We start from the raw sequence: 21,832 nt of genomic DNA on the forward strand, positions 1-21,832 counted from the left end.
TATTATAATTTTTTAATTTAGTAGTTAGTATTTAGTACTCTCCTCCCAAAGAATTCTATTATTTTTCCAGTTCCTTCATCGACTGTCCCTCTACCAGACACAGCTGAAATGGTGCACTGGAACTTTGCTCCAAGCATTCTGCCAATTCTGCTTTATAGGTAGCCAAGAAATAAGATATGATAACCCCCTTAATCCCCCTTTCTTCCCTCGAGGGACCTTGCTCATGAATGCAAGACAGATAGTATGATATAATCCCATGTTATTTATGTGTGATAATGTTTCAATTCTCTGAAACACTATACTTTTCACAGTTCAACTTTATAATATTTTTAGAATGCAACCAAGAAATAAATTTCCAACATGCATGTACAGCATCACAGTATAAATAACTGCAGAAGCAGATAACTGTCACTCTGATGAAACTTTAATTAAAATTCTACCAAGACACTCACAAAAACATATTAAAGCAAGAAGCAAGTTACACTCAGGGCAATTTAGAAGTTTTCTCTATTATGAGGAGAAGCAAATCTATAAATACTATAATAAAACAGAAATGCTGGAAAGACTCAGAAGGTCAGGCAGTATCTGTGGAGAGAGAAAGAGAGTTAACCTTTAAGACCAATAAAACTATACTACATGAACTCTAGATATTGGAGTTTTACTTATGAACTGCTTAGAGAAAGGAAGGATCTTTAACAGCAATCATCATATACTGTACATTTATAACACATGAAAGCATGGAAAGAGAAAGGCTATCAGATCAGTTGTACACTGTGAGCAACAAACTCAATTATGGACTTCACATCCCTTCTTATTATTTTCCGATGGAAACCAATTCACAAGTACTTCCTGCTCTCTAAAACTCACAAGCTTCATTACTCCCATATTTTTCTATCACATTGGTTCAACATCTTCCACAGTGAAAATCCCTCCTGCCTTAACAACCATGACGTGCCAGGAAATATTTAAACTTATTTCATTATTATCCAATTCAATCATGATCATGGTGTTTTTTAAACTGAGTTAACTGTCACAACTCTTAATTCAAATCTCCACTATTCCACAGGGGTAAAATCCAACCATCTAGTTTTGGTTAATGAAGTAGGGGTAGACATTTGTTTTTTTTGTGTCACTAGCACTATAGTGGTAAACAGGCACTGTGGTATTGCCTGTTATTCCTCCTTCTTGAGTCATTTCAATTTATCAGCTGAGAGCTGCATTGGAGTTTTTCAATAATCAATACTCATCCTCAGTTTTGCTTAAAATCCCAGTGAACTGTTTAAGAGGATCTGTGACAGCTAGTAGAACCAAGTAGCATACCTCTGATTAAAACAGAAAATTTTGGAAATACTCAAAAGCTCAGGCAGCATCAGTCAAAGTTAATGTTTCAGGTACATGACTCTTCATCAAAACAGGAAATATTTAAAGATCAAACAAGTTTTAAGATGCAGAGAAAGGCAGGAGGGAAAGAGAGAACAAGGCAAATGTTGGTGGAAAGCAGGAGACAATAAGTAACAATAATTGTGATAGTTCAAGGTGAAAGGAGGTGACAAAAATGAACAACAGGCAGCCTGGGGTAGGCATATATACAAAATAATTATTGAAAATTACCAGAGGAATGTGGAATAAATGCTGGAAATCTAAATAAATACCTTGATTATATAAAACTGTTAAACTTGATGTTGAGTCCAGAACTCCAATTGAAAGATGAGGCGCTGTTACTAGAACTTACATTGAGTCTCGTGAACAGAATGTATTTAGAGAACTGTGGTGGATAACACGAGATGCAGAGGGATCAACAGAAAACTGCAATCTTAATTATCCCAATTAAGATTTTACGGTGTGCAGGGACAGAGGTCAGACTGGGGGTGTGATGGAGAATTAAAGTGACTAGAATCTTGAGGTCATGCTTGTAAAATGAATGAATGTGCCACTCAGAGCAGTCATGCAATTTGCATTCTTCCTTCTTTCAGCACCCCCCCCCCCCACGTATGTGACACGTATGATTTCTTGAATCATTTATCCAGGGATCCAATAATCAAATATGTAATGAATATTTTTCTTCAACTTCCAATAAATAATTACATGAGAATGTAAAATGATAGTTCATTTAACATTGCTAAATATGCTTGTTCATCACAAGTGTCAACATATAAGTCAATACATTGTTATTCTAACAATAATTAATAAGTACTTTGCAAACTATACAGAATTCAGTCAGAACAGAGCACCGTTCAAATGCTTTCTTGAAATGTATTTAAAATCTCATTTACTAAATTAGCAAGAGGTTTCTCTATAGCAACCACACTAACCAACTGATTTTACTAGGCAAGTGATCACAGTAAACTCCTAGTAAAATTTAGTGTATTTAGTTGCATTCAACTTCAATTAAATGTTTCCTTGTTATTGATTTAAAGAGAGTTATACCTTAAAATCCGTGGTAATTTCTTGCCATTCTTCTTTACTAAAGTTTGCAGCAGTTGCTGGTAACTTGTTTTTACGAAGGGCTCGACTTCTGGGATCCAGCTCTTGAACTTTTTTTTCACAAAATGCTGTAAGATCAGGATAAACACCCTCCTCACCGGACCTTGAATATATACAAAGAGAGTAAGAAACTTGGGTCTTAACTACTGCAGAATTGCATTAATACATAAGAATAAAAGGCAGGAAAAAATATCAACTGGTAAACAGTTGACATACTATAATGGCTGAAAATTAATTCATCACAATTTCCTGACAAATTCTACATTACTGAGTATCATAATTGACTTCAAGAAGAAGTGTCAGTGCATGTGACACAACAATAGTGGGAGGGCATGGTGTGATGAGGATAGTTGGACTCTGCAACAGGACATAGCTAGTCTGAGCAAATGGGAAAAAACTTGGCCAATGGCAATTTAATCTCATTAATTGAAGGTGCATTAGACAATAAAAGGATTTGGTTAGCTTTAGCAGCATATTGCACCATGGATTATGTTTTATCATTTCAACTAAAACCAACAAAACTCAGGGAGGTATCACATGTAGTAATAAAAAAAACAGAAAATTCTGGAAACACTCAGCAGGTCAGAAGCATCTGTGAAAAAAGAAACAGAGTTAATATTTCAGGTTGAAGACCTTTGTTGGTTCTGAAAGGTATTTGATCTGAAACTTTAACTGTGTTCCTCTTTCCACAGATGCTGCCTGAGTGTTTCCAGCATATTGTGTTTTTATTTCAAATTTCCAATATTTGCAGATTTTTGGATTTAACAATGTAGTAACCAACTAAATTCCTGAGCTTTACAATTATGTTTCTGCAATACAACATACAACATAAATGGAACAAAATGTTTTTTTTTATTTAAAGTACTTCAGGAAGTTTGCTTAATCACATCCATCTTTAGAAACCTACAGAAATACTTTCAGGTATTCAAAAAAAATCAGCATTACTCTTCATTTCTGGGAAGTGTTCATTAATGTGTATATCTGGCAACAATGCACATCATACTTCAAAAGGGGAAATCTGTCATGAGTACCTTAACACTATCAAAATCTTTTCCAGATACTTCACATCGGTACATTTTTCTATGTAGCTGTAATCCAGGTGTTCAACTGGGAGGTTATATGTCTTGGTGGTTCCTTGGTACAATAGAGAGCCAACTGATCCCGTGCTCATGGCTGGAAAGAAAACAAAAAAATCTTTGAATACAACAAAATCAAGAATCACCTTTGTACACATCAGTGATAGTTTACACTTGGAAAATAAAATCAAGGTCACAAAAAGGCGAACAAGTGATTACTTGAAACCAATACAAAAGGAAACGTATTTAAAATATCTTTGCTTAACACTTAATCAGTCTCAGATTCATTGTTAAAAATTAAACCAAAAGAACAGGGGCATCCAGCTTATAGGTTCCATAATAAAGCTGTATGATAATAATGCTGAGAAACTTCTTAGGATGGTTAAAGATTTCATGTTTTCCATCTTTTTATACCCAAATTTATGCGTTCTTTGAATTTCATGTAGCTACTCTTACTTCTCCCCAATTTCACAGGCATTGTTGTTATACTGGTACAGCTGTGCTAACTTCAGCTTCAAATGGATATGATACACCAAGAACCAACCTTCTAATTGACCCGCAGATTGACCAGGTCCCTTGCCCTCTAATCTCAGTCAACCACATCAATCTGTTCCAACCTATCAACCTCTCCCATAACTCTCCTGATTTCTTCTCCCCAATCTTCTCTTCTCCCTCTAGACCTGCCATTCCATCTTGTTTTCCCCAGTCTACCAATCTCTTCCACCAACCTGCCAAACTTCCCCACTCTGACCCTTCATCCCCTGACTCCACCACTCTCCAACAGGTAATACCATATGTCTCAGATGCTGAGGAAGTTTGCAACAGTAAACCCATAGCTATAATCATCGGTGCATGTAGTGTACCCATTAGGCTGATCTAGAATTTCTAGGATCAAAACACTATTCTCACTAATGATACTGAAAAGTAGTGTTCCATAGGAATCTATATTGGAACCTTTATATCATCACGCATGTTAACAACATGATTGCTTAAAAGGTTGTACATTTAATTTACAGGTGACACTAATTTAGGGGGCACAATAAGTATTGCAAATAGATCCTTGTAACTATCAACTACCATCGACTGAAATGTTGACTCTGTTTCTTTTTCTAAAGATGTTGCCTGACCTGCTATGTTTCCAACATTTTCTGTTTTTATTTCAGATTTTTAGCATCTTCAGTTTTTTTTTAAACTTTTCACAATGCAGCAACTTTAATTAAATTCTAAGTGGCCATTGCTTTGGCAGATGAAGTTTAATACAAGGAGTGTGAGAACACCCAAGAAAGGGCAAATAAAGTAAATAATATTGCCTTAACAATGAGATAAAAAAACTGTCAAAGTATAAAGGGATTTAGACCCCCATTTATAGACTTAGCTGAAAGTTATTATCAAGGTATTAAAATTAATCATAAAGCTAAAAGAATGTTAATCTTAATATTAAGAGAATGGGTTCAAAAGTGAGGAACAGAAGTTCATTTGTATGGAGACTTGATCTAACCAATGCTCAGCTATGGCTTTCAAATTTGGATACCAAACTTTAGGTATGATTACTAATCTTAGAAGGTTAAATTAGGCGCACTTTGCCATAAATTGGTTTAAATTTCTTTGGGATTAGAAATTGATGGATGAAATGATCACTGAGCTTAAAATGATGCAGTCTTTCAATGGTATATATGCAGTGAAACTATTTCTTCTGATGCAGAAATCCAGTTTGAGACATGAAATTAGAGCTGTGAGGGATTGAAAAATAAAGATAAGGATTTTAAAATTGAAGCATTATCAGACCAGGAGCCAGCATGGGTCAACAAGCAATAGGGGTGATAGGTGAAAGAAACTTGAATGAACTGAGACATGGGAAGTGGACTTTTGCTATATGCCAAAATTACATAAGACAAAAAGCACAAAGCCAGCCTGGCCAGTACAGGAATAGTCATAATTTGGGGTAACAAGGGCAAGGAAAGGGGTTCCTGCAGAAGATTAACTAAGGTAGTTTAGAAGTTAGGCACTGTTGAAGTGGAAGTAGGCAGTATTAATGATAGGTCAGATATATAGGTGGAAGTTCACCTTGGGGTCAGACTGAACAAGAGGGTTCTGAATAGTCAGGTTGGGTTTCAGGCTGTAGCAGTGTAGGATCAGCACCCAAAGTTTGTTGTGGGGACCAAATACCATGTATTTCCCAATATTTAATTGATGAAAATTTTTGTTTGTCTAAAATTTTAGGTCAGTTCAGTAGTTTGACATGTCAGAGACAGCCACGGAATCCTGATAAGCAGTTGTATGACAGAACTGATTGTTGTCAGCAAACAAATGAACCGCTTATATTTTTGGATGTTATCACCAAGTTATAACATAGATGAGAAATGGGAAGAGGTGAAGGATTGATCCACAATATCAATATAGTAGAATTAAGATGAGATATCATTGCAAGTGTTTTTCCGCCTACAATAGACTCTGTGGTTGATAACAAGGGGAAAAGCTATAGACAGAAGAAAGATATAAATAAACTTCATCTGGTTTACGGAAAAATGGCAAATGGAACTCAGTCCAAAAACATGTGGCATTATGAATTTATGGAAGACAGGCAAGGGGATAAATAATGAATGGCAGGATAACAACAAAGCGTAGAGGAATTCAGATCCCTGAAGATAGCATGCCAAGTGAATAAGATGGTTGAAAAGGCATATAGAACACTTTTCCTTTCATAGCCAAGGCCGAGAATTTAAAGTTAAGGAGGTCACACGCTAACTGGATAAGCACACATTTGGCCATAATACGGCTGTATATACAATCCTTGACACATTATGGGAACAATATGATAGTACTAAAGGCCACCAGAGGAGTCAGGAGACTAATCAGAGGATACTGTCAGGTCTGAAAAACTTTATTAACAATGAAAGATTGCTTCAGCTGCAGTTGTTTCCTTTGCAGCCTTAGTGGTTTAGAGGAGATAATAATGAGGCCAAGAGTAGAAAGGAATGACCAACTTCTGTCCTTATGTAAGCCACAGTGGATGATTTTTCCAATGCATCAACAGTGCAAGGCTCATTTTGAAGTGAACTGGAGTCTGCTATCTTCCTATTTTTGAATGGGAACACTCAAAGGCTTACAAAGGATACCAACCCTCTGACATAGCCCTAGAGTTTCTGGAAGCAAATATTTATTTCCTAGATATGCTGGTGGCAATTAAGAGAAAACTTTGTGCAAGCAGTTCACGCATAATTCAATGTTACTGCTGGCTGTCAATCAGCTATTTTTCCCCTTTACACCACAATTCTGGAGAAGTTAAACTGGCATTGCTCCAAACCAGAATTTCCTTAGCACAATCTAAATTGGATTTGTTCTGTGAAGACACAGGAGACTGCAGATGCTAAAATCTAGAGCAAACTGTTGGAAGAACTCAGTGCGTCAGGCATCATGAATCATTCACGCAAGGATGAAACAAGCACCATGAGGTGCATTAATTTATTAATTATACTAACAATTTCACTAAATATGCAAAAATTCAAATTGACTGGAAGACAACAACTATTTGATTTTTTTTTGGTATGGTAAATGCATATTTAGATTCACTAATTACAGACCAAACCACAGAGATATATTTGGTGAATTTAGTGAGTTTTCTTCTCTAAATAACTCTCATTTGAGTGAGAATAAATTGTCAGTTAAACCCTTTTATGTTAGAAATTTCACAGAATGCAGGAATGCATGTCAAAGGAAAATATGAAATTTCAAAAATATGTATTTCAAAGTTGTAGAGAAACTTAAAATATGATCTTGGGTTAAAACATGCCGAAGATTTTCTTCAAGTGACTGCTAATGACTAAAATGGGAAAATTACCAGGCATTCAGGCAGATCTGACTGTTGTCACATATGAAATACAGTAAGTCCCCGGGTTACGAACACCCAACTCACGAATGCCTGTACTTACGAACCGACCTCCGTAAAGCCTATTATTTTAAAAAATCGAGTTACACACAATGGTTCGTACTAATGAACTGGTGGACTACTTTGCGCAACGCTCAAAACACTGCGCGTTTTAAGCAGTTCGTCGGCCCGAGGGAGAACAACGCCACGCCGTAATCATGGCTTCAAAGTGTAAATCTGACACAAGTGATGCTGATGCATCGAAGAAAAGGAAAATGATGACGATTGAAACGAAAGTGGAAATCATAGTGTTCAGAGAGAGGTGAAACGCCAACAAACATTGGAAAAGTGTTAGGCTACAGTCAGTTAACGATCAGGACGATTATAAAGGACAAGGGGAGAGTAATGGAGTATGTAAAAGGCTCTGTCATTATCTTTTCTATCTAAACAGTTTAAGAAATGTTTCTTTAATGTATTTTTATACCTATACACACACACACACATTCTCTCTCTCAATTATAAATACTGTACTGAAGTTACATTTATTATTATTACTGCATTATTATATTTATGATGTTTTAGGTAAAATATATACTATATACTAAGACAAACATTTGACTAATTGATGCTTGATGTGAACTGTATGTAACTGTTCCGACTTACATATAAATTTGACTTACGAACAGACTCAAAAACGGAACTCGTTCGTAATCCGGGGACTTCCCATACAGTAATGAAACAGAGCATTTGCCCCAACTGTACTGCTGTTTACATTCCACTTGAACCTCCTCCTACCTTACTTCATCTATTGTCATCAACATTTTCTTCTGTTCCTTTCTCTTGCATATGCATAACTGGGATAGAATGAAGAAGTAGAGAGAAAGCAACTTGCTTGGAAAGACAAGATAGCAGAAAACATCGGTGGCATAGTTTAGCAATTCTTAGAATCAGAGTCATACAGCACAGAAACAGGCCCTTTGGCCCAAATTGTCCATGCCAACCAAGTTGCCCATCTAAGTTGGTCCTACGTGCCTGCATTTGGTTCACGTCCCTCTAAACTTTTCCTATCCATGTACCTGTCCAAAGGTCTTTTAGCACTTCTGCTAATCTAGAGTACTGCATTTGGTGCTCATAATACGGTTCCCCCTACACTGGAGAAACCAAATGCAGACTGGGTGACTGTTCTGTAGAACACCTCAGTTCAATCCACAAGGGTGACCTCATCACTTTAATTCTCCATTCGACTCCCAATGTAAACTCTCTGTCTTTGGGCACCTACATTGTTCCAACAGTGTCCAGTGCAAGCTCGAGGAACAGCATCACATTTACTGTCTCGGCACATTGCAGTATTTGGAACATAATATTGAATTTAACAATTTCAGGTAACTGCTCCCATGGATGTTACTGTATTTTCTGTTTCAATTTACTTTCTTTTTTGTCTTGTCTTTTATTGCCATTTTGTAAAGTAATTATTCCCTTGACAAATTTGGTCAGCACACTGTCACAGACATTCCCTCTGTTGGTTCTCTCCACCTCCCCCTCTTTGCAACATAAAACATGTTCATTTTCTTACTACTACAGTTCTGAAGGAGGATGTTGACCAGAAATATCTACTTTTTCTCCCCCCACGGATGCTGCCTGACTTGTTGAGTTCTTCAAGGAATGTTTTCAAATTCCAGGATCTGTAGCATTTTTGCTCCAACTTCTAAATTCTATATCGTCTAGGAACAACAACCAACCATTCAGCCTCTCAAATCAGTCACCATCGAATCAAGTTATGGCTGATTTGTATTTTTCTTTAGGGGATAGCACAGAGGTCCCCACAAGGTCGCAGCCATACTACCCCTCCCCACCATGAATCATTAAGCACATTAAGGATATATGTAAAAATGTATAATATGTATGTTTAACATCCTTCCAGAAGTGATCAAATTAAATTCCTGTGCACAGCCCACCTACCTTTACTCCAAATTCAATGATGCACTTAATTAACTGAAACATACTGATGCTGGTCTTGAAAATTTCAATTGACACAGCAACCATAGTTTTTTGGAATAAGAAGATCCATATTTCCACTACCCTTTGTGTGAATAAGTGATTCTTGATTTCACAGTAAAATTGCCAGTCTTTTTCACCTGTGGAATAATCAAGAAGTTTTATATACCCTTAGGATAATGCAGTCTTGGAATTTTAATGGGTTTATCAACTGAAAGTAGTTCCTGACCATTGTAATCCCTAATAACAGAGTATAAATCAAGAAATTACAGGAGCACGCGACAATTACTGCATTAATCATGGGTAAACTTAATTCATAGTGATAGAGTGAAGGATGAGTTCTTAAAATATATTCAAGATGGCTTTCTTAATAATTATGGTAGGAAATTAATAACTCTGTACACTAAGTCCTCATCATTCGTGAGGTTTAGGAGCATGGACTTCCTGCAGATAACAAAAAACAGATACTGCTAAGGCCACTGGCAATGACAATCACATACCCTTCAAGGTTAACCACTCCATAGATATAACAACTTTTATGTAAATTTAGAATCATGTAATCATAAAGCAATACAGTTCGGATACAGCCCCTTCAGCCCAGCGAGTCCATGCCGACCCAGCTACTCCCAATGTCCTGCGTTGGGCCTATATCCCTCCATGTACCTCTCCAAGTGCTTCTTAAATGATACTATAGTACCTGTCTCAACCATTTCCTCTGGCAGCTAATTCTATATACTCACCACCCTGTGTGTGAAAAAATTGCCCCTCAGGTCCTTTTAAATCGTTCCCCTCACATCCTAAACCTATGTCCCCTAGTTTTGGACTCCCCTGTCCTGGGGAAAAGACTGTTACCATCCACCATATCAATACCTCTCATAATTTTAAACACTTCTATGAGGTCACCCTTCATTCTCCTACATTCCAAGGAATAAAGACCTAGCCTGGCCCAATCTCTCCCTATAACTCAGGCCTACTAGTCCTGGCAACATCTTCGTAAACCTTCTCTGCATTCTTCCCAGTTTAACCATGTCTTTTCTATAACAGGGTGACCAAAACTGTACACAACACTCCAAGTGCGGCCTCATCAACAACTTATACAACTGCAACATAATGTCCCAACTCCTGTACTCAATGCCATGAAGGCCAGTGTGCTAAACCCCTTTTCCACCACCCTGTCTATTTGTGACACCGCTTTCAACGAGATATGCACTTGTATTCCTCAGTCCTTCTGTTCCTTTACACTTCCTAGTGCCCTATCATTCACAGTAGAAGTCCTTCACTGGTTTGACTTTCCAAAATGCATCACCTCACACATATCTGTATTGAAATCCATTTGTCACTCTTCAGCCCACTTCCCTAATTGATCAAGATCCCCCTGTAATCTACAATAACCTACTTCACTATCAACACCACCTCTTAATTACGTGTCATCTGCAAACTTACTGATCAAGCTTTGTGCATTCACATCCAAATCATTTATATAAATGACGAATAACAAGGGTCCCAACACCGACCCCTGCGTCACACCACTAGTCACCGGCCTCTATTCCGGGAAACAATCTTCAACCACCACCCTCTGCTTCCTACCCAATTTTGAATCCACCTAACTAGCTCTCTCTGGATTCGATTGGACCTAACCTTCCAGATCAGCTTACCATGCGGGACCTTGTCCAAATAACATCTACTGCCCTATCCTCATCTACCATTTTTGTTGCTTCTTCAAAAAACTCTAAAAAGATTCATCAAGCACAACTTTCCATGCACAAAGCCATGCTGACTCCTCCTAAACAGACTCTGTCTATCCAAATGCTGATAGATCTTGTCCCTCAAATTTCCTCTAGTAACTTCCCCACCACTGATATCAGGCTGACCTGCCAGTAGTTCCCTGGCTTGTCCTTGCTACCCTTCTTAAACAACAGAAAGACATTAGCCACCTTCCAGTCTTTGGGAACTTCACAAGTGGCTAACAATGAAGCATATATCTCGGCAAAGGCCTCCACAATTTCTTCCTTAGCCTCCCACAATGTCCAAGGATGCACTTGGTCAGGCCCTAGGAATTTATCCACCTTAATGCACTGTAAGTATGCAAATACCTCCTCCCTGGTAATAAGAATGCTTTCCAAAACATCTCCACTTGTTTCCCTTATCCCTTGAGCAACCATGATTTTCCCCTCAGTAAACACTGAGGAGAAATATTCATTAAACATCCCACCCATTTCCTGTGGCTCGAGACATAAGCACCCTGCTGATCTCTAAGGGGACTTAATCTCTTCCTAACCACCCTTTTAATGTAGCTAAAGAACCTCTTAGGATTTTCCTGAACCTTACCTGCCAGATCCATCTCTTACACTCGCTTTACCCTCCTGACTTCCCTCTTAAGTGTATTCTTAATTTTTTTTATAGTCATTGAGGGATTCACTCGTCTCCAACCTCCTAAACCAAATGTATGGTTCCGTCTTTTTCTTGACCAGAGCCTCAATCTCTCTCGTCAGCCAGGGTTCCCTAAACTTGCCAGGTTTACGCTTCACCCTAACAGGAAGATGCTGCCCCTGAACTCTTGATATCACACTCTTAAAAGCCTCCCAATTGCCATTTATCCCTTTCCCTTCAAACCGGCTCATCCAAACGACCTCTGCTAGATTCTGCCTAATTCCCCCAAAATTAGCCCTGCTCCAGTTTAGGACCCTAACCTCTGGACCCGTCCTATCCTTTTCCGTTACCATCTTGAAGCCAATAGAAATATGGTCACTAGAGCCAAACTGCTCCCTGACTGTCACTTCAGTTACTTGCCCTGACTCGTTCCCAAAAAGGAGGTCCAGTATTACACCCTCCTGAGTAGGGCCCCCTACATACTAACTCAGGAAACTTTCCTGGATACATTTCACAAATTCCACCCCATCCAGGCCCTTAGCACTCTGGATGGCCCAGTTAATACTGGGGAAATTAAAATCTCCCACTATTACAACCCTATTATTCTCACAACTAAGCAATTTCTCTATACACCTGCTCCTCAAGTTCCTGCTGACTACTGGAGGGGCGGTGCAGGGTCTGTAATACAGCCCCACTGGAGTGACCCTCCTCTTCTTGTTTCTAAGTTATACCCCATATTGCCTCACTGGAATCCCCAAGAATAGGATTCTTAGTAATGTGGAAGAACACAGGGATCTTGGAGTCCAAGTCCATAGATCCCTCACAAGTTGCCGCACAAGTTGATAGGGTGGTCAAGAAGGCATATGGTGTGCTGGCCTTCATCAGTCAGGGGACTGAGTTCAAGAGCTGTGAAGTAATGTTGTGGCTCTATAAAACTCTGGTTAGACCACACTTACAGTTTGTGTTCATTTCTGGTTGCCTCATTATAGGAAGGATGTGGAAGCTTTAGAGAGGGTGCAGAGGAGATTTACCAGGATGCTGCCTGGATTAGAGAACATGTCTTATGAGGAAAGGCTGAGCAAGCTAGGGCTTTTCTCTTTGGAGCAATGTAGGATGAGAGGCGACTTGATAGAGGTGTACACGATTATGAGGGGCATAAATAGAGTGGACAACCAGCACCCTTTCCCCAGGGTGGCAATGGCCAATACCCGAAGACTTCAGTTTAAAGTCAGAGGAGGAAAGTTTAGGCGAGATGTCAGAGGTAGGTTTTTGTTTTACACAGAGAGTAGTGAGTGCCTGGAATGCGCTGCCAGGCGTGGTGTAGAGGCTGATACAATAGGGAAATTTAAAAGTCTCTTAGATAGGCATATGGATATAAGAAACAGGGAGGGTAATGGGCTGGTAGGAGGGAAGGGTTAGATTGATCAAGGAGTAGGTGTTTATATAGGTCAGCACAACATCATGGGCCGAAGGGCCCGTACTGTGTTGTATTGTTCTGTGTAATGTTGTCTTTAAGCACTGCCGTTACATCATCAAAAAGGCAACACCCTCTCTTGCTTATCTGTACCTCTGTCATGCCTGAAACATCTGTATCCTGGAACATTGAGATGCCAGTCCTGCCCTTCTCTCAGCCATGTTTCTGTTATGTCTGTAACATCCCAGTCCCCAGACCCAATCCACACTCTTAGTTCATCTGCCTTACCTGTTATGCATCATGCATTAAAATACAGTAAATGTAGTTTAACTGAGTATTCTTTTCCCTCCCTTTACTGTGTCCCAGGCTATCCTAATTACTAAACTTGCTCTCACTGGCTACTGCTTTGGCTACTACCCCTGCTCAGGGTCCCACCCCCCTGCCAATCCAGTTTAAACCCTCCCATGTAGCACCAGCAAATTTCTCTGCAAGGATATGTATTGGTCTCTCTCTGGTTCAAGTGCAACCCGTCCCTCTCGTACATGTTGCCCTTGGCCCAGAAGAGATCCCAATGATCTAAAAACCTGAATCCTTGCCCCCTGCACCAGCTCCTCAGTCACACATTCATCTGGGCTATCTTTCTATTTCTGACCTCACTAGCACCTGGTACCAGGAGTAATCCAGAGATCACTACCCTTGAGGTCCTGCTTCTTAACTTCTTACCTAACTCCCAATACTCATTCTGCAGGACCTCATTCCTTATTCTACCTATGTCGTTTCTACCAACATGTACAATGACCTCTGGCTATTCCCTTCCCCTCCAGAATGTTCTGCAACCGCACAGAGACGTCCTTGACCCTGGCACCCGGGAGGCAACACACCATCTTGGTATCTCTTCTGCAGCCACAGAATCTCCTGTCTGTTCCCCTCACTATCAAGTCTCCTATCACTATTGCCCTGTCTGACTGCACCCTTTCCCTCTGAGCCAGTCACAGTGCCAGAGACCTGACTGTTGCTGCTAGCCCCTGAAAGGTCATCTCCCCCAACAGTATCCATAGAGATATACGTGTTAGCGACAGGAATGGTCACAGGGGAACCCTGTAGTGTCTGCTTACTCCTCTTACTTTCCCTGATGGTTATCTTAAGCTAGTACCTCAATAAAAGCCTCACCTATGATGCCCTCAGCATCCTGGATAATATTGAGTACATCGAGATCCAACTCTAGTTCCTTGACCCAGTTTGTCAGAAGCTGCAGCTGGGTACACTTCCCAGAGATGTGGTCATCAGGAAGACATGAGGTTCCCTGACTTCCCAGGTAAGAGATAGATGCTCTCCCCTCCACACCCTCCCTGCACCTGCCTATCACTATCTCTTACCTGCATCTATGTATCACCACCCTGTGCCCACCCCGCCTCCCCTCTTTTGTCCACCTTATCACTGCTCTGCTTTTCCCTCCTATATATTGGGCTTCCCTTTTTCCTATCTTCAGTCCTGAAGAAGGGTCCTGACCCGAAACGTTGACCGCCTGCTTTTCTCCACGGATGCTGCCTGACCTGCTGAGTTCCTCCAGCATCATCATGTTTTTCATCTATGACTGAACTTGTGATTACGCAGGTCCACAGTCAGCAGAGAACAACAACTTTGTATAGTAAGGAGGCCTTTGGAAAAGAGTAATCAAATATTTTAAGATATTAAGTAGAGGTTGACAGTTATTTTCGTCAGTCCAAAACTAGGGTCTTAACTCTGAACAATGCAAACTATACAAGTACAAGGGATAATTGGCTAAGAGAAAAAAAATCAGAAACTTTATTAAGAGTGACTTCTTTTCTTAAATATTCCCTTGGGAATGGGGATAACATTTCCATTCAAGATCTGTGTACTCTAAAGGAGCTGATGAGGCCAATACAAAATATTCAGTCTCTGCCACAGATGGTGCCCAACAGGGTGGATCAGTGAGAAATGGTACATTCTTTCCAGCATTAAGGCTGATTGTGTGTCCTCCCAACGCATGGACCTGAGATTATCAATGCCATCCCAAAAGTTCCTTTATCACTTTGAATAATCTTGGAGTAGGGATTTATACAAGCCTGTAGGGATATTACACTTTATCAAAGAGGATTAGAGAACTGTTATTTGCCATGACAAAGTTGGAAATAAATCTGATGAATCGAGTGTCAGGTAGGTGACTGACGAAGTCTGCCTTTTGGAGCTTTCAACTATAATTACGGACACAGTGAGGGGACATTGCCTGCGAGAGGAGATAAATATTGATTTGATCTTCCTGCCAGTGCATTTGGAACATTTTGTTAATCTAACATTGGTGGCATCTCTCCAGTGCCTTGAGGTGCCTGATGTAGGTAGTCCATGTGTTAAAAACGTACAGGAAGGTGGGGTCACTCCTGGCCAGAAGACCATGCCATATCTTGATCTTCAAACATCTTTTTCCTCAGAAGACCGAAGGTTATGCTGGAGCACTGAAGGCAATTGTGAAATTCACCATAGGACAGTAGATAAGAATTAATAATTTTTTTAAAAATTTGTAACTCATTTAAGAATATATATTTTTAAGGTATAAAAATGTCATGTGGGAAGCACTACATCTGTGATAAACAAAAGCTAAAAGAAGCCAGGAAATACCCAGGAGGTCAGATAGTAACAATTTCAGGCCAATGTCCTTTCATTGTAACAGTTAGCAGTTAAAGATTATCAAGACCCAAAACATCATCAATTCCTCTCCCCGCCACACACAGATACTGCTCAACCCTACGAGTTCCTCCAGCAGTTTGGAATCTGGAGTCTCTTGTGTCTCCTAGTTAGCTTGAGGATTGAGAGGATTTTATAATTCAGGAAATGACGACCAAGAAATTAATCATGGAAAATAGAATACAGTAAAAGTTTCCAATAATATGCAAAATATTTGCGAGTTAATTTATCTTCTATTCTTCCACGATCTCTTCCTGTGTGTAAAATTCTTAACTCATATTCTCAGTTAACCCTTTGACCCTGTCATCTCATATTGCCTTTCTCCTGCCAACTGCAATCACAGATAAAGAATTTCTGATCACTTCCACCTATTATTTTCCATCCAGAATCATAAACTAGTTAGAGCAAAGGCAGTGGCCATGCAGCCTGTCGAGTCTGTATTAGCTCTATAGAAGAACAAACTAGCTGGCCTCACTCTCCCTCTCTCCCCCTAGCCTTGCAAATAATTTCCTGACAGATAGTTATTTATTCAACTCTCTAATAGAATGCCAAAATTAACTCTCCCTCCACTTCTACAACATATTCCATATGGTATTAACTCCCTGCACATAGTAAAGCTTTTTTTGCATGTCGCTTTTGGTTCTTTTGCCAATCGGCTTCATTCTACATAAATAGAACAGCTGTCAGTGCTGGAAAGATTAAAGTCAGGAAGACACATGAAGTAAGATTTGGAACAGCACATGTATTTCAGTTCAATCACTTTTCGATAAGTGGAATCTGACAGTTCTCAAGATGATGTGGCTAATGGTGAGCACACAAATGAAAAATAGCAGGTGATCAAGAAATCACAGCCAAAAAAAGACAACGGAAATCCAAAACAAAAAAAAACCAGAGAGATTTAGCAGGTCAGGAGAGAGAAAACCCAAAGTCAATGTTTCAAGTCAATAACCTTCAGCAAATCTGAAAAAGTGAAAACAAAACAAGTTGCTGAGAAGGGAGTGTAATGGAAGGGGAATGTCTGTGATAGGGTATTGGCCAAGGTTGTCCTGGTAATGAGATATAACTGAGAGAACATCAAAAAGGACATCATGAAGAGCTTGGTTAAAGTAAATAATGGCAGAAAGATCAAGAGCCAAAGGACACAGATTTATGGTGTTTGGCAAAAACCAAAGGACACAAAAGGAAAAACTCTACATGCAATGCACACTGATGATCTGGAATTCAGTCTGAAAATGAGCTGGAAGCAGATTCAATTATGGTTTTTAAAGGGGAATGAGATAAACACCTAAATAACAAATAAAAAACATCCATTGTTTAGGGCATATATCATAGAATGACAAAATAGCTAAGTATACTTAAGATCAATAGATTTTTTTTACATATTAAGTGAATGAAGAGTTATGGGCTTAATCTAGGAAAGTGGTGATGAGATAACAGATTAGCCATCATTTTAGTGCATTGCATGACAGGAGGGGCCAAATAGCCTACTATTTTAACTGGACTGCTCTTACAAATAAACCAGCACAAACTCAATTTGTTGAATCAACCCCTTCAACGGCAGGACTATTCTATATTGTAAATGCAGGTACCATACATCGCACGAGTCTCAGGTGCAGGGGAGTTATTTCTTAGCTGCCATTTTGTAAACGTGGTAATTTGGGATAACTGCATTTGACTTTTTGAAACAGTGATGCACGTATTTTTCAGTTTGTAGTTTAGTGTCCGACGCTCTTTCACGATGTGTGTTCTCTATTAATCATAAATTGAAGCCAAGAACGTCGAAAGTTTTAAAAGAGAAAACAAGCTTTCGTCTGCGTGACGCGTTTCCATGGAAACCACCAAACCCAATGCCTAATTGTAAACGAACGTATCATATTTTAATTTAAAATGCACGTCTTTCTTCAGCACTCACGCACAATACGTTGGTTAGCGGATATTTATCTGACAGTTTGTACCTGAACTCACTCACACAGCGAGAGCTCCCAAAGTTGATCCAAAATAGTCTCTTAACTCCTTTCCAGCCGGCAACACAAGCGGCCGGAAACAGAGAGTCTCTATACGTCATCGGCGGGAAATTTGAAACTCACAAAATAGCTTTTCCCTTTGCACACATGTACGTTCAATACTCCATACAGTGATTATATTTCAGCGATGCTTTTGTTTGTTTTAGTCCGAGTAAGTATCCCCAGCCACCGACTCCTCTCTTAACTTTGGCTGAACCCTTTTGCAACCCTAACCCAGACATCGTGCCAGCACGGAGATTGTACCTTTCCACAGAATCAGCTGACTCTGACTCAGTTAATCAACATGATGTATCTGAACCCTTCACTCAAATCGTTACTATCTCACGCTTGACTTTTCCCACTCAGCCTCATTTTCTCCAACCGAGATAACATTCTGGTCATCCAAAACTCAGGTCGATATTGCCCCTCGCTCCCAGAACATTAGAGTCTTAAAACCATTATTCTTGTTTTCAAATCCCTCCACAGCATCACCAAACCCCACCTCTGTAACCTTTTGCCCTACAGCTCTCCGATATCTGCACTCTTTCAAATCTTGCCTCATTTAATCTCCCCATCACTGGCAGACCTACTTCCAGCTACCTAGGTTCTAACCTCTAATCTTTTCCATTTCTCTTCTTCCTTTAAAACCGTACTAGAGGTAGTTCTAGCTGTAGCAAGGTATTTGTTGCTATAAGATTATGACCTCTTTAAGTATCGTGTCAGCCAGTTAGACTTTTGATTGCAACACTCTTTGTGCTAGCTTCCAAAATTAGATAGGATATGTCAGTTGAATATATAGTTATATTTGTTGGAGTTCCTGGTACTTGGTTAGTTTGCTCAACAGTTCACACAATAATCAGAGAATCCAGATACTACATGAGCAATGAGGATGCGAGGTTCAGAATATAGGTGAAACTGAGTGAACCACACAAGAGTGCTGTCCAAAGGGTGATACTTAGAGCTTAAAAGAGTGGGAAATTCTGAGGGTAGGTGGACCTTGTGGAAAATGGCTCTGGCTGGATATTTTGGAAGATTCAACACCTATGCAAAGATAATAGAAGCGTTTAATATTTAGTACAAATTGAAATGTTTTGCCATATTAATATTATAGCAGGAGGAAGTGATAATCAAATTTCAAAGCCATTCATGAGCAGATGAAAATCATTCTCATAGTCAAAATAGGGTTGGATGACTGCATTACTCTAATTTATGTAATTTGTAGTATAGTACAATCAATGTCTCACTCATCAGGGTTGTGTAAATATTGTGTAGTTCCTTTAATCTAGTAACCTCAGAAATCATTGAAAGCTGTAAGTTTGACACCCACTGTCAAAAACCAAAAGCAGCAATTGGGGATTATATAGTTGAAGAATTTTTGGTGACACTGTACTTTCAGGATGTTCTGATACTGATGATTGATTTATCTGTGAACTTACAGAGTAGTTCATTCAAGCTAAGCTTTTAAAGGCACAAAGTTCAAATTGATGTTACCCCAAAAATCGCATTGAAAAATGCAGGGAATTTTCAGGATGGCTGCCAGTGACTAGTGGAATTCCGCAAGTGTCGGTGTTGAAACCACAACTTTTTACTTTATACATCAGTGATCTGGACATAGGAACTGATTGCATTGTGGCCAAGTTTGCAGATGATACCAAGATAAGTGGAGGGACAGGTAGTGTTGCAGAGGTAGGGAGTCTGCGGAAGGACTTGTACAGGGTGGGAGAGTGGGCAAAGTGGCAGACTGAATGCAGCGTAGGGAAGTGTGGGGTTATGCACTTTGGTCGGAAGAATAAAGGTGGAGACTATTTTCTAAATGGGGAGAGAACTCAGAAATTGGAGGTGCAAAGGGATTTGGTAGTCTTAGTTCAGGATTCCCTTAAGGTTAACTTGCAGGTTGAGTCAGTAGTAAAGAAGGCAAATGCAATGTTAGCATTCATTTCAAGAGGACTAAAACACAGAAGCAAGGATGTACTGCTGAAGCTTTAAAAGGCATTTGTCAGACTGCATTAGGAATATTATGAGCAATTTTAGGCCCCGTATCTAAGAAAAGATGTGCTGGCCTTGGAGAGGGGCCGAGAGGTTCACAAGAATCATCCCAGGAATTAAAGGCTTAACCTATGTGGAGCATTTGATGTCTCTGGGCCTGTACTAGAGGGGAGATCTCATTGAAACCTGCTGGATAATGAAAGGTCTGAATAGAGTGAACGTGGAGGGGATGCTTCCATTAGTAGGAGAGACTAGGATCTGAGGACACAGCCTCATAATAAAAGGATGTCCCGTTAAAACTGAGATAAGGAAGAATTTCTTCAGCCAGAGGGCAGTGAATCTGTGGAATGCGTTGCCACAGAAGGCTGTGGAGGCCAAGTCATTGGGTGTATTTAAGGCAGAGATTGATAGGTTCTTGATTGGTAAGGGAGTTAAGGATTATGAGGAGAATGGGGTTGAAAGAAAAATCAGCCATGATTGAATGGTGGAGCAGACTCAATGGACCTAGTGGCCTAATTCTACTCCTATATCTTATGAAATTCGGTTTAGTGCAGGACACCAATGCTCATGTGCCCATTATGTGTAAGCCAGTAGGTGCAATATTGGTGACACCTTCTCCATAGGTATGGGCCACATGGATATGAAAAACAGGAAATTCATTGTTCATTGTAAGGGCAACTGTTCACTTAACTGTTTCCATTCAGACAGCTTGCTGTCTCAATTGTAAGAAAGTGGGACACAGCTTCAGTTTCCAAAGACAGCAAATGTTGTACCATCATCAACAAACATCCCTACTTCTGACTTTGTGGTGCAGGAGTCATCATAGATGATGAGGGAGGTGAAAAATAGTTTTGACCTAGGCCACTGACTTGAGGAATTCCTGCACTTGTGTCCTGAAGCAAAGATTGTCTGCCTCCAATAAGCACAACCTTAACTTGAAAGAGTTGCGATTCCAGATGGTAGAGAGATTTTTTTCCTTCAATAATACCATGGTTCCTTGAAGGTTCAGGCCAGTTATTCATCCCATCTCTGGAATATATGTCATTTTCCCCTGTTCAAACAAAGATCATAATAAGATTTAAAGCTATGTGATCCTGACTAAAATCAAATTGAGCAGGCTACTGGCAAGCGGGGTTCTGCTTGATAACACTGTTGCCAACTCCTTCTGCACTTGGCTGATAATTAACAGTTATGCTGAAATGATATTTGCCCATATTTTGTCCTTTTTTTTGTGGACAGGAGATGCCAGTGTAGGGAAAATGGCAGTATAGTAGTTGTTATAGACAAGTTTGGCTAGAAGTGTTTGATCTGGACCGTAAATCAGGTGTTCTGCACCACTGGCAGGATGCTGTTAGGGCCTAAAGTCTTTGTTAAATTATTTATGTTTAAATATCTCTTGTCAAATAAATAGATAAATAAATAAATAAAACCTGAAGCCTTCCTCTATGATGTTAGAAACCTCAGGAGCATGCAAAGGTGAATTATTCACTCAGTATTTCTGACTGAAGGTAACTGCAAATGTTTCAGTCTTCTCTTTTGCACTCATGGCCTGAGTTTTAACTTTGAGGAAGAGTCTTATAGAGTCAATTAGTTATATAAATGTATACTATTATTGGTGATTGGATACAAGAGGATTGCAGAGCATTGACCTGACTCATTGGTTGTGGGATTACTCATCTTGGTCAGCAATGGTTTAGCTTTACTAAGGTTGCTCCCCTGACTGGGTGACAATGGTCAGGCCATGCAGTGACTGGTTGTGCTGGAGTATATTTTTGCAGCTGATCACTTCATGGATGCCAACTGGAGCTGCTCAATCCATTTTGAACCCATCTCACTTAGTGCAGTAGTTATGTTATACATGTGTAACATGTACAAGAGTAATATTTTCATGTTGGAAATTGAATGGAAAAGGTACAATGTAGTTGATTTCTTTTCT

General features: G+C 39.6%; 1 protein-coding gene across 2 annotated transcripts in view; it reads right to left on the reverse strand.

The window, feature by feature from the left end:
- The window catches only part of LOC127574075 (sperm-associated antigen 1-like), a 102,387-nt gene extending 81,558 nt beyond the window's left edge, over positions 1–20,829 (reverse strand). The window contains exons 1-3 of one of the 2 annotated variants that reach the window (XM_052022719.1): positions 20,588–20,829; positions 3,516–3,657; positions 2,428–2,587 (exon numbers count right to left, since the gene is read on the reverse strand). In XM_052022719.1, the coding sequence (XP_051878679.1) occupies positions 2,428–2,587; positions 3,516–3,657; positions 20,588–20,675 (390 nt within the window). In that variant the 5' untranslated portion in view covers positions 20,676–20,829. Of the gene's footprint in view, positions 1–2,427; positions 2,588–3,515; positions 3,658–17,862; positions 17,871–20,587 lie in introns of those variants that run through there. The other variant, XM_052022720.1, reaches the window with a different exon arrangement.
- Between the last annotated feature and the right edge of the window lie 1,003 nt (positions 20,830–21,832).

The sequence above is a fragment of the Pristis pectinata genome, chromosome 9 (genome assembly GCF_009764475.1).
Source record: "Pristis pectinata isolate sPriPec2 chromosome 9, sPriPec2.1.pri, whole genome shotgun sequence".
Taxonomy (NCBI): domain Eukaryota; kingdom Metazoa; phylum Chordata; class Chondrichthyes; order Rhinopristiformes; family Pristidae; genus Pristis; species Pristis pectinata.